The following is a 12,483-nucleotide window of genomic DNA, read 5'->3' on the forward strand; positions in this document are numbered from 1 at the left end:
GCCGCCCTTTGTTCCACCTGTGGCGCCTTGTGATTTGGCTGTGGTCCTGAGGGCTCTCCAAGGACCGCCGTTTGAACCACTGGGATCAGTGGATCTTAAATGGCTAACAGCTAAGACTGTTTTCCTTCTGGCTATTGCTTCGGCCAGACGTGTTTCTGAGTTAGGGGCTCTTTCTTGTAGACCCCCTTTCTTGGTTTTTCATGGGAACAGGGCAGTACTCCGCACTCGGCCCGAGTTTCTTCCCAAAGTTGTTTCCCAGTTTCATGTTAACGAGGAAATCGTTGTTCCGGCCTTTAACTCACCGGGTCTTTCCGTGGGTGAGGCCTCTTTGGATGTTGTGCGGGCCTTAAGGACTTATGTTGACCGCACTTCTTCGTTTAGGAAGTCGGACGCTTTGTTTGTCCTCTATGGCTTCCGAAAAAAGGGTTGGCCTGCTTCAAAGCAAACTTTGGCAGCCTGGATCCGTATGGCTATTTCTGAAGCTTATCTTCATGAAGGCCTACCGGTTCCTCCTTCTCTGAAGGCTCATTCCACTAGGTCTGTGGGTCCTTCGTGGGCAGCTCGACGTGGTGCCTCTGCAGTCCAGATCTGCAAGGCTGCTACGTGGTCCTCTGTCCATACCTTCGTGAGGTATTACAGGTTTGACACCTTCGCCTCTCAGGATGCTTCCTTCGGGCGGCGGATTCTCCTTTCTGCACAGGAGCGTCCCCACCCTTGAAGGATACTGCTTTGGGACATCCCCAAGGTATCCTGTGGATACCCTATGGACCCTGAAGTAGAAAATATGAGATATGGTAAGAACTTACCCTTGTTATCTCTATTTCTATGAAGTCCATAGGGTTCCACAGGACTCCCGCCCTGTCGCACCTGTGCTGCAGATGGGCTTTGCTCTGGTCACCGGTTTTCCGTCTCCCTCTGGTGAGAATGTGATTCTTGTATGTGTCCAGATCTTTGTTCTCTCTCTTCCTTCTCCTCCTCCGGCCTATGGCTTGGTAACTAACTGAGGTGCCTTGGCTCTGGGGCGGGGTATAGGAGGGGGACCTAGTGCATCCTGGGAGGCTGAAAGCTTAACTCTTTGGTGCCCTGCGACTGACGTCACACCTATACCCCAAGGTATCCTGTGGAACCCTATGGACTTCGTAGAAATAGAGATAACAAGGGTAAGTTCTTACCATATCTCATATTATAAAGCTGCTTTGGTTTGATCTTAAAAATGCCTAAATGCAAGATTATTTGAAGGTTTTGGATTATATGGAACTGTCAAGAGCTCTTCCTGACACCAATGTTAAGGGGAACGTGATTGTGCTTCCCAAAGAGTAAATACACATTTTTTATAAAGTGAAAGAGAAAATAACTCAAATTGTAATCATTATTATTAAAATTTAACTTTTATTCATATGTTTTACCAAAAAATGACATACAACAATACAAGCAACACACATAAATTGGTTGATGTTTGTATTGTTGTATGTCATTTATTGGTAAAAGAATTTAATGCTAGTTAAGTTTTAATAATAACGATACAATTTGATCTAAGAGTGCCCTCCGCCAATAAGAGTTCTTTTCTCTTTTGTTTTTACAATAAATGCTTCCTAGATGTGAATCTTACTCCGTTTTATCACTTACATGTACAACCGTTTCCTCCTGTCAGACTCGTTCAACAAAACCGTGCTGTTGGCTTTGCTGAAGGACGTGAAAATGGGACAAACAATCACCTATAAGGAGCTGGCTGAAGCCGTCGGGAATGTGAAAGCGGCCAGGGCAGTGGGAGGAGCCATGAGGAGTAATCCGGTAAGAGAGATCCACGATTCGGATAGCTTGAGCTATTTCACCTTATAAATTATTACCTCTGCACTTGTATTACTGTATAATCCTAGAAGATAACTACTTTCTTGGAGATATTAATAGTGAATTATACTGGTCATTTACCCACACCTGTGCTGAGCCTATTTTGGCACTCTTTCTGTTTTATCACATTTCAGCATCAGTATCAGTCACTGGTTTATGCAGTATCCATGCAGATGTACCGAAAGTTTTGAGACTGTACTATAAGTTTGCTGAGGGCTGGACTGGCCCACTGGGGTACTGGGGAAATCCCCGGTGGGTCCCACTTGCTCTAATGTCAGGTTCCACACTGTGCACTTGAATTACACATTGTTACTCTATGGGTCAGTTACATGGTCTCTAAAGTCAATTCAAGTCTCTGCAGGGGCTGGCCTCATCCTCTGTAGGAGATGACCACACCCCAAATCATGGACCCCTACCACGTCATTCTCCCAGCGGGTCCTTCATGCTCCAGTCCGACACTGAGTATGCTTATACCTCCTGACATGGCAAAATAAATCTGCAAGAAATACCTTGTGGTTTTTGCTATGGCATCAGTTCATCTGTCTTAACCAGCAAAAACCAGGATTCTACACTTAGGTTTACATATTAAATAACAATATATTGTGATATATCTTTAATGTTTTACAATAATACAATCTGCACATTAAGATTATAATATATATTTTTTTCTGATTTGTTTTGCTGTCTTTATACAAATATGTTTGCATGTATGTGTAGCAATAATATATCAGCCCAACTTGGTGTACCATTTTGAAAACTAGGACTATCTACTGCATTAAGAAGCTTCTGAGTTCATTTACTCCTAGATGGGGGCGATCTGGGCATAATAACATCCCCATCCCTGGAAAGCTTACCAATTTCTGTAGTGCAAGGTGTTATTGGCTCATGATCACCAGACAATAACTACTAAAGGGGCACATTATTTAAAAGAGGGAACTATCTTGGAGCCAGATAGGTGACATCTGGGTATTACAATCCCCCCACCCATTACCTGGCTACTGGATCTTTTTTGTGGTGGTATAGTGTTATTTCTTGGTATTAAGGGGACATATTATTTGAAAGTAATGACTTCCTCTTTTAAATGAGGGTGACATCTTTAGCTTATTCAAGCCAGGATGGGCGGGATGATACCCCATCCCAGGATTTTTTGATGTTTTCCATAAAGTAGGGTGTTATTGTCTGGTGATCACACATGCTCAACAGTCATCTACTTCTAAGGAGCTAAAACATTTGAAAGGCTGAACTTTCCTTATTCAAACAAGGGTGCTCCATTGTCTGTATGGGCCAGAATGGGGAGGTCGGGCACTTTAGCCTTACTCTTTCCTGTTTCTTCAGAGATTTTTGCAGTGTAGCACCAAAGTGCAGTGCCATCATAGCAAACTCACTGTTTCTTTATTACATGAATGATGACTTTTGTTTTTAGATGTTTAAACCCCATGAGTGCTAAGGTCAAGTGGAACTTGTCCTTATTGCTTTAAAGATACAAAATATATGTGTGGAGGATAAGTACCACTCGTCTTAGCACTGAAGGAGGTAAAATGAAAAACTCCTTAAAATTGCCTGTTCAACCGATTGAGAAGGTGATTCAAAAAGTTTCACAAGTCATGTAGTTTCATGAGAAGTATTATGGCTCAGCCATATAAATACTAAAGACTACACCTATTTTCAGATGACTTCAGTTTATTGTCTTTTCTTCCTGCAATATTTGCTAAATACATGATCACTTTGGATTCCTTTTATGCCTTTTAATATGACAAAGAGCGATCTCACCATTTTAGGATTTATTCAGAGTTAGGGTCAAATTAAAAAAGTAGCCAGAAAGCAGAAGTTTGCCTCATGAAACAAACCGTTATAAAATGCAAGATGGAAAATGCTGTCTGCTTTTGCACGTAAAGTAGCGAACAAATACTGGGCAGCTTTGTTTTTACTCTGAAATTTAGAATTAAGCTAGGACAGGCCTGGCCAACCAGTGGCTCTCCAGCTGCTGTGAAACTACAAATCCCAGCATGCCCTGTCACAATTATGCTATTAGGGACAGCTAAACCTGTGGCAGGGCATGCTGGGATTTGTAGTTTCACAGCAGCTGGAGAGCCACAAGTTGGCCAGGTGTGAGCTAGGACACACTCACCTTCCCAACTATAAAGCTCAGCACATGCAGTGCAATATGGTTATACCAAGGTGCAAATTGTTCCTTTTTATATATTATTTGCTACTTTTTTTATTTGTTCCTGATTTTCCATGTCCATGTTCTCAGACTTCCTATTATTCACGGTAGGTGATCTTTTAATATTCAGCATTGTTAGGAATCATATGACCCGGTGTACATGATTGTGCTGCTCTGTATGACAAGGCGTACATGATTGTGTTGCTCCATATGACGGGGCGTACATGATTGTGTTGCTCCGTACGATAAGGCGTACGTCATTGTGTTGCTCCGTAAGACAAGGCGTACATGATTGTGGGGTCTATTTACTAAGCAGTGTTAGGAGAAGTGAAAAGTGAAGAGTAAAAAGTGAGAAGGTGCCAGCCAATCAGCTCCTAACTGCCATCTCACAGGCTGTGTTTGAAAAATGACAGTTAGGAGCTGATTGGCTGGCACCTTATCACGTTTCACTTCTCCTAACACTGCTTAGTAAATAGCTCCCTGTAGGTGAAATAGACTTTGTGCAAAAATTACACAAAGTTTTCAAGAACACCCTCCAATCAGTGTACCAGAGACTTTTTCTATTTTCTGAACAGCAATAGGCTTTCCTGTAAAATGTTCAGCAGCCGTTCCATGGACCCAATATTGATGGTTTCTGTTATAAGCTTGCAACATATTTATACTTGTTTTCCTCTTTGTGGATGAAATTGCATCAGTTTACAAATGTATCTGTTTTGCCAAATTGCCTGTGAGGTAAATCCAATGAATTCTGATTCGTGGGTAATTTATTTTTTTTTTCTCCAATTTGACTTGTTTAGATACATGTGAAAAATGTACAGATGAAGCAGATTATTGCAGTAAATCGCACACTGTGGCACAATGCCATTAACTCAGATACCCTGAGCTGTTCACAGCTAAACGTATCTGAGATCTGTCACAAGATAGCACAGATTCTTCACTTACTCCTCAGCCGCGGTGCACCCCTTCCCTGCAATAAGCTCTAGTCACAGCGCTGCTTATTGATATATTGATATGTACTGCATTACGTGACACACACAAAAGCCCTGCACGTGTAGTTCTATGCCTTCTACAATGGTTTGCAAGAGATGTGTCTCATGGCAGTGTCACCGGTGTGTAGCTAAGGTTCCGTGCGAGTCGTGCATACGGAGAAGGAAAGCCTGTCTCTGATGGATCTCATCTCTTGCACCTAGCCGATACTTGCGCCAGCTCCATGCTAGGTCAGCGTATAATCAGCGGCCGGCATGGCTTCCCGCTTGAAGATGCATCGATTCTAGCATTAACTGGTAAGGGATCTCGCATTAGCATCAGGTAGTAAATCCGGCTTCCGCTGCATTAACAGTCACTTGGCATCCAACTCAGAATCAGGCCCCAAATGAGGTTGCAAAGAAAAGATAAATTTACCTTAAGACAACTTGTGGTGCATTATTATTATTATTATTATTATTATTATTATCATTTATTTATATGGCGCCACAAGTGTTCCGCAGCGCCTTACAAAGTACATAAACAAATTGTAGACAAACGACTTACAGAACAATACAATACAGGACCAGAACATGGATAATATATATATATGCTACATTAGCGACCATAACACCCAGATAAGCAACAGAGCATAAGCAACCAAGTGTTCGGTGCCCTAGTGGGGAGTAAGAAGTAGATGAAACTAAAGTAGGGAGAAGCACAAGAGTGTAGAGGGCCCTGCTCGTAAGAGCTTACATTCTAAAAGGGAGGGGCAGACAAACAGGTGTGCAACAGATGGGATAGATGGGGAGGAAGGAGCATGTATCAGCGAGTTAGAATGGTGCATAGTGCTAACTACTATGGGAAAGAGCCCTCACTGTAGAAACTTTAAAACATTTTTTAGGATGACATTTGAAGATGCAGGCAGGGAAATGAATGGGCTAAAGGGACTCTTGGTGTGCAGTGGGGACCGTTCAAATAAATAAATATATATATATATATATATATATATACAGTATATATATATATATATATATATTTAATTTAGCAGATATCAATTTTCGGATGATAGGGAAGTTAGACATTTAATTAACCCTTTTGTAGCTGACTCAGGACAGTTATTCTCCTTATTGTGCCTGTATCATGTCTCTTCCTGCCACCCCAGCAAGCCCAACTCTCGTTCCCGCTCAATTATCTTTAATTGTTGACAGGTTTCACTCACACATTTCACCATTTTTTTTTATTTTTTTTTAGCCCCGCTCTGATTTCTCAACAACAGCAAACTTGGCCACACATGGGTGGCAACATAAGGCTGATTTAATGGATATAATGTCCATTTTACATTAGTGACTCAGAGAGGAATGTTGGCATTCAGCTGACCCACATAACCAGAGTGGGAAAAACTAAGACCAGTGGGCAGCATCCAGGGGAGAAGGATATAGACATTGGAGATCTGCCATACTTGGTGCACAAAGGAGCCATGCATATGTTCCTACAGGAAAAGTGCACGGGGTTTAACAAAGGATTAAAATAAAAGTGTCAGAGCCTGTGAGAGCTGGGACTGACAGCAAGGGCAACACAACACGGTTATTAACATTTGTTTCATTAAAGAGAGATATGAATGCTGTAAATATTGTGTTAAATAAAAACTCAGAGGAAGGACAATGTTGCATACTGCTTAGGTGGAAACCAGATACACTTCTATATTTTACTATTTGTCATTTGCTTTAATTATTGTTGGATCGTAAAACATCTGTTGTGGAGTGATACAATAGCATGCAGTACTTTATACAGCTAGTCTAAATCACAATCCAGCACTGGCATTATTTACAGTTAGCGTTGCTTTATAAGACTTGTTGGCAAGTGGCGTGTTACATTTACATGAAACACTTAAATGCAAATCACATGTGAAAATCAAATGCTGTACAATAGTGCATGCATCTGATGTGCGTGCGGTTCACATGCTTGACATGTTTGCATTTGCAAATGCTTTAGAATGGAGCTTTTGCCCATTCATTTCAAGGGCCCATTCATTCGAATGATATTTCCAGTGTGTGCGTTACATGTACACGGAATCAGTATGAAATACTGACACCGGAATCCCGACAGGGTTAACATACCGACATTATTTGTGCCTACACTAACCTTCTCTCCCTAGTGCCTGAACCTAACCTCCCCCTCCCAACACCCTAAACCTAACCCTCCCCCCTTAGTGTATAACCCTCCCCCTAGTGCCTAACCCCTAAACGCTACTACCGGCATCGATATTCTGGCGACGGTAATGTAAGCATCAGATGCATACCATGTAGACACTCCATTGAAATGAAAGGAAAAGCTCTCTTTGCACATTTTATAAATCTGCACAGGTTACTAAGGGGTCTATTTACTAAGCAGTGTTAGGAGACATAGTGAAAAGTGATAAGGTGCCAGCCAATCAGCTCCTAACTGTCATTTTTCAAACACAGCCTGTGAGATGACAGTTGGGAGCTGATTGGCTGGCACCTTATCACTTTTCACTCTGTCTCCTAACACTGCTTAGTAAATAGACCCCTAAATCTGTTGCTGGGTCAGTAATTGTCTCACCTGTTTCCACAGACAGAAATCCTAAAGCATGGTTGTGGTACTTGTTGTGGTACTTGATAATTAGTGACAATCTCTGGACAGGAATATATTTCAGTGGCAGATTTTGATAATCCTGGCCACTGGTCATCCTGCTTATATTAGTGGATTATAATCACGCACTTATTTAATTTAAGGATCCCCCCTGGGAGATGCGAGCGGTCATCATGGCCCTCAATACTGTTACACAATGCTCTTGTGTCCTTCAAACTTCAATAGGGAAGTTAGTGGGTACCGGGAAAATGAGCTAGACTCCAAGGGGGGGTCTTTGAGAACCTCTGGAAATGTGTGAGACTATTGGAGCAGGGGCTGGCTGGCAACTTTTGGGCTGGGGGGCAGACACAATTAAATGGCCCAGTTTCTCCACCAGCGCATTGCAATGGAGAAAAGACACATGATGATAGCCTCTGTAAGTAAGGTGTGCCTAATGTGTTTGTGCTTTAAATAGTCAATAAAATATATGAAAAATTGTTATGTGAAAGAGCTATAAACAACTACAATGACCAGTCCCATCCCATACCAGAAACCATTTCTAGTGACCTCTACAAAATGCTCACCTCACTATAGTGACGGATATACAATGCAGGAACTATTCTACTTACCATTATACAATACAGGGACCATTCCTGAGACCATCATACAATACAGGGATTATACTCATGACCAATATACAATATAGGGACAATTCTTGTGACAGATATATAATAAAGGGACCATTCTAGTCTCTGATACGCAATATAGGGGACGGTCACTAAAATGGTCTCTGCATTCTATACCAGTCACTAGACTGATATATTATGCATGGACCATTCTAGTGACCAATATATAATACAGGCACTTTTTTAGTAAAAGGTATATAATAATATAAGGGACTATTGCAGTTTATAAAAAGTATGGTTAATAAATTCCCATTCTATAAGTAAAAAATAAATAAAAACATTACAAATGTGGCATAATAATAATGTATTCTACTACGTGTTAGTGACCAGTAAGCAAAACATCCCAGGTAGAATATCTGCATTATGCTCATAGGCTATGAAGCTGCAGCACTAGTACTGTTTTCATTGATAAGTTCAAAGGCGACGGAACGGAAAATATCAATTTATTAAAACCCTCATATGAGAACTTATAGGCCACAGTCAAGCAAGAGTTCAGCGCATCTAACAATGGCTGCAGCAGCAAAAGTGTGAAATGCATCTTTTTACTCATTCACTGACTTGAAATAGTTTAGCAAAAAATTGTAAATATGAGCAGCCTACCCAACATCCTAGAATTGGGTCTGGCTCCTTCACAGAGCTATGTACTTTGACTAGTCGCACTGTCACACACATAGCCGTACCGAGACATTTTTGCACCCCGAGGACCCTGTTCATTTCACCTTCCATATTTATGAGAGACTTTAGATGATTTGAACAGTGGCTAGTAACCGGTATATAATGTACAGTGAGCATTGTTGCAGTGACCACTATTGTAATGCAGAGAATATTATGGCAACCGCCATATAAAACAAGTGACATCACAGTGACAGCCATTTAATGCTGAGAATATTACGGTTACCAACATATAATTCAAAGATCATAACAATATCCACAAGATAATGCAGAGCATTGCAGTGACCACAAAATAATGCAGAGAACTTCATAGTGACCAGCATATAATGCAGAGAACATAACAGCAACAGTCTGAAAATGCAGAGAGCATCTGAGTGACCACTATATAATACATACCAACATATAATGCAGAGAGCGTCGCAGTGATCGCCATATAATACGGAGAGCATTGCAGTCACTGCTATATAATACAGAGAGTATTGCAATGACCAATATAATACAGAGAGCATCACATTGGGCACCATATAATACAGAAAACACTGCAATGACCACCATAATACAGTGAACACCGCTGTGACCACTATATAATGCAGGAAACATTGCAGTGACTGCCGGATAATGCAGAGAGGTGTGCAGTGACAGCCAGATCAGGGAGCGTTGTGGTGACTGCCATATACTGCAGGGAGGTTTGTAGTGACCACCATGAAATGAAGACAACATTGCAGTGACGGCTGGATAATGCAGAGAGGTTTGCAGTGACCACCAGGTCAGGGAGCTTCGCAGAGGCTGCCAGATAATGCAAAGAGGATCGCAGTGATCGCTAGATCAGAGAGCATTACAGAGACTGCCATATAATAATACAGATAGGTTCACAGTGACCACCAGATCAGGGATCATTGCAGAGACCGCTAGATAATGCAGAGAGGTTCGCAGAGACCATCAGATCAGGGAGTGTTGCAGTGACTGCCATATAATGCAGAGAGGTTCGCAGGGACCATCAGATCAGGGAGCGTTGCAGTGACTGCCATATAATGCAGAGAGGTTCGCAGTGACAGCCAGATTAGGGAGCGTCGCAGTGACTGCCATATAATGCAGAGAGGTTCGCAGTGACCGTCAGAACAGGGAGTGTCGCATTGATGTGCCATATAAATTAGAATGAAGAGAGGTCCCAGTGAGCGTCAGATTAGGGAGCATTGCAGTGATGTGCAAAGAGGTTTGCAGTGATCACCTGATCAGGGAGCGTCGTAATGGCTGCCAGATAATGCAGAACTCATCAGTGACCCACATATAACACAGATATTATGAATATACCCCTCACACACAATAATAATACCCCCCCATATACACACACATTATTACACCACCCCCAGCACCGACAGTATTAAAACACCCCCTCCCCCCCAAGATAAAAACAACTACACCTGCCCATTGCATAAGTATTCCAACCCCCCCTTCAAATATCATTTAAACATGTAAACCTCCACTGGCACTTACCTGTCTGGAAGTCTGTTCTGTCTCTGGTCCCTGCGGAGCTCCAGGGTACAGGAAGAGATGACACAGACAGGTTAGACAAGTTAAGGGGCGGAGACTCGGGGTAAGGGGGAGGGGTCTTCAGCAGGGACAGGAGGACATAGCATAGTATAGTCGGACAGGGTAGGCGAGGTGGCGTGGCCTTCCGGGGAGGGGGCGGGGCCTTAGCCGGGGAGAGGAAGGAGCACGGGGAAGGGACAGAGGACACAGAGGTAGGTGCACAGCCCCTGCAGCGGAGTGGCCTCGGAAGGAGTGCTGCTCAGTGTGCAGCCAAAAGCTACATAGGGTGACAGACAGCCCGGTAACAGGCAGAGAATGCTGCCCAGCCGCTCTGATGCTGCTATAGTCGGAGCGACTGAGAGCACTTTCTGCCTGTCACCCGGCCGTCAGTCATGCCTGTGCACTAGTGATACCGGCCCTCACTGAGGCAAAAGTCTACCGGCCCGGGGGGCATATGGCACCCTGCCCCCCGGCCCAGCTCGCCCCTGATTGGAGGGATGTAGTTACAATCCCTGCGGACGGAATGATGGCACTCAGAATATCGGCGCTGGAATCCCAACAGCAGTCGTAATCCTGACACCAGAATACCAATCGCCGGAATCCCGACGGTAAGTATTTGAGTTTGGAGGAGATTTTGGTTTAGGCACTAGGGGGAGGGTTAGAGTTAGGATGCAGGGGGTGGAGGGTTAGTGTTAGGCTGTGGGGGGGGGGGGGGTGGAGGGTTAGGCTGGGGGGGGAGGGTTAGGGTTAGAACTCTTACCTAGTTGGGCCGGGATCAGTGGTGGCTCCAGAGGTGGAGCTGCAGCGCAGTCCAAGATTCAAATAGGGGAGTCACACCAACTGCCATTTTCAAACACTGCCAAACATCACTGTAGATGGCCGGGACTCACTGGCAGTTGGTGTGGTTCCCCTATTTGAATTTTGGATTGTGCTGCAGCCCCACCTCTGGAGCCGCCTCTGGTTGGGATTCTGGATGCTGCTGCCGGTATTCTGACCATCGGCATTCCGACCGCCGATATCCCATACCAAACCCCTCTTGGAGAGTTGGCAGGTGTGATTATAGTATGGTTATAATGAGGTTAACGTTCTATAGGTCAATTTCAGTATCCTTTAACCATTTTCTGTCTGTAAATTGCAGAATTAAGGTTGCTCTATATCCACTTTTGCATCATTCCTGTTAAGCCCATTACCACTGACACAGGTCATGTAAAACACATCAACACATTGTTTTCCTACAAATGTCCAATTTCCTACAATTGGCATGACTGAAGAGTCGGTGTCAGCATTTCCTGTCAATGCACAAAAAACCAGACTCCTTTTGAGATGGGGCATAATAAATGTCTGAAAACGGCTGATATCACATTGACTTGGCTAAAAAAAAAAAAAAGAGAGAGATAAATCCAACAAGCGATAGGGAATGCACTGCACTAATGAATGGGACGTTGTCTAGGCTGCTAATACTAATAGTGACAGGGAACATCCACCATTGGCTGAAAATATTTGGGTTAGCTGCTACTCTAGGCCCCCAGAAGCTGAGAGAACCTTTCACAGCTTTTGAGCCCCATTTAGATGCCAGCCTGGCTGCACCAGGCCCTGTCCGCCTCTCTCAGACATGAATGGCACAGTGCCTGTGGCTAGCAGGTAGCTTTATGAACTCCTTGCTGTGTGACCTTTGAATTGGAAGTCCCATAATGCGGTGCTCGCACGTCTTCATTCCAGGGTTCCAAAGCCAGCAAGTGGAGTAGGAAACTCTACAGGAATCGGGGTTTCGCTCTCATCTATCAGCAGAGGCTTAACTAGGGTATTTGGAGCCCAGGGCAAGTTTAAAAAAAAAAGGAGCCCCCAACCCGAAAAAGTGGGCGTGGACACTGAAAAATGGGGCATGTCAACATGACACCATCGTTTCTCATCATTCTGAGAGCATTCCTTTCCATTCCATATGCACCTTAATACCCCCAGTAGTAGAGCCCCCTATGCAATGGCCCTAGTAGTACCCCTCTTGCAATGCCCACTGTAGTAGTGCCCCTT

At 43.5% G+C, this 12,483-nt stretch overlaps 1 protein-coding gene across 2 annotated transcripts in view; it reads left to right on the forward strand.

The window, feature by feature from the left end:
• MGMT (O-6-methylguanine-DNA methyltransferase) overlaps window positions 1-12,483 on the forward strand; it is a 471,419-nt gene that overhangs the window by 411,335 nt on the left and 47,601 nt on the right. For both annotated transcript variants that reach the window (XM_088476947.1, XM_088476948.1), the window contains one exon: window positions 1,652-1,791. In XM_088476947.1, coding sequence (XP_088333073.1) covers window positions 1,652-1,791 — 140 coding nt within the window. The remainder of the gene's footprint in view (window positions 1-1,651; window positions 1,792-12,483) is intronic.

This window comes from Taudactylus pleione, unplaced genomic scaffold (assembly GCF_031769625.1).
Source record: "Taudactylus pleione unplaced genomic scaffold, aTauple2 ptg000198l, whole genome shotgun sequence".
Taxonomy (NCBI): domain Eukaryota; kingdom Metazoa; phylum Chordata; class Amphibia; order Anura; family Myobatrachidae; genus Taudactylus; species Taudactylus pleione.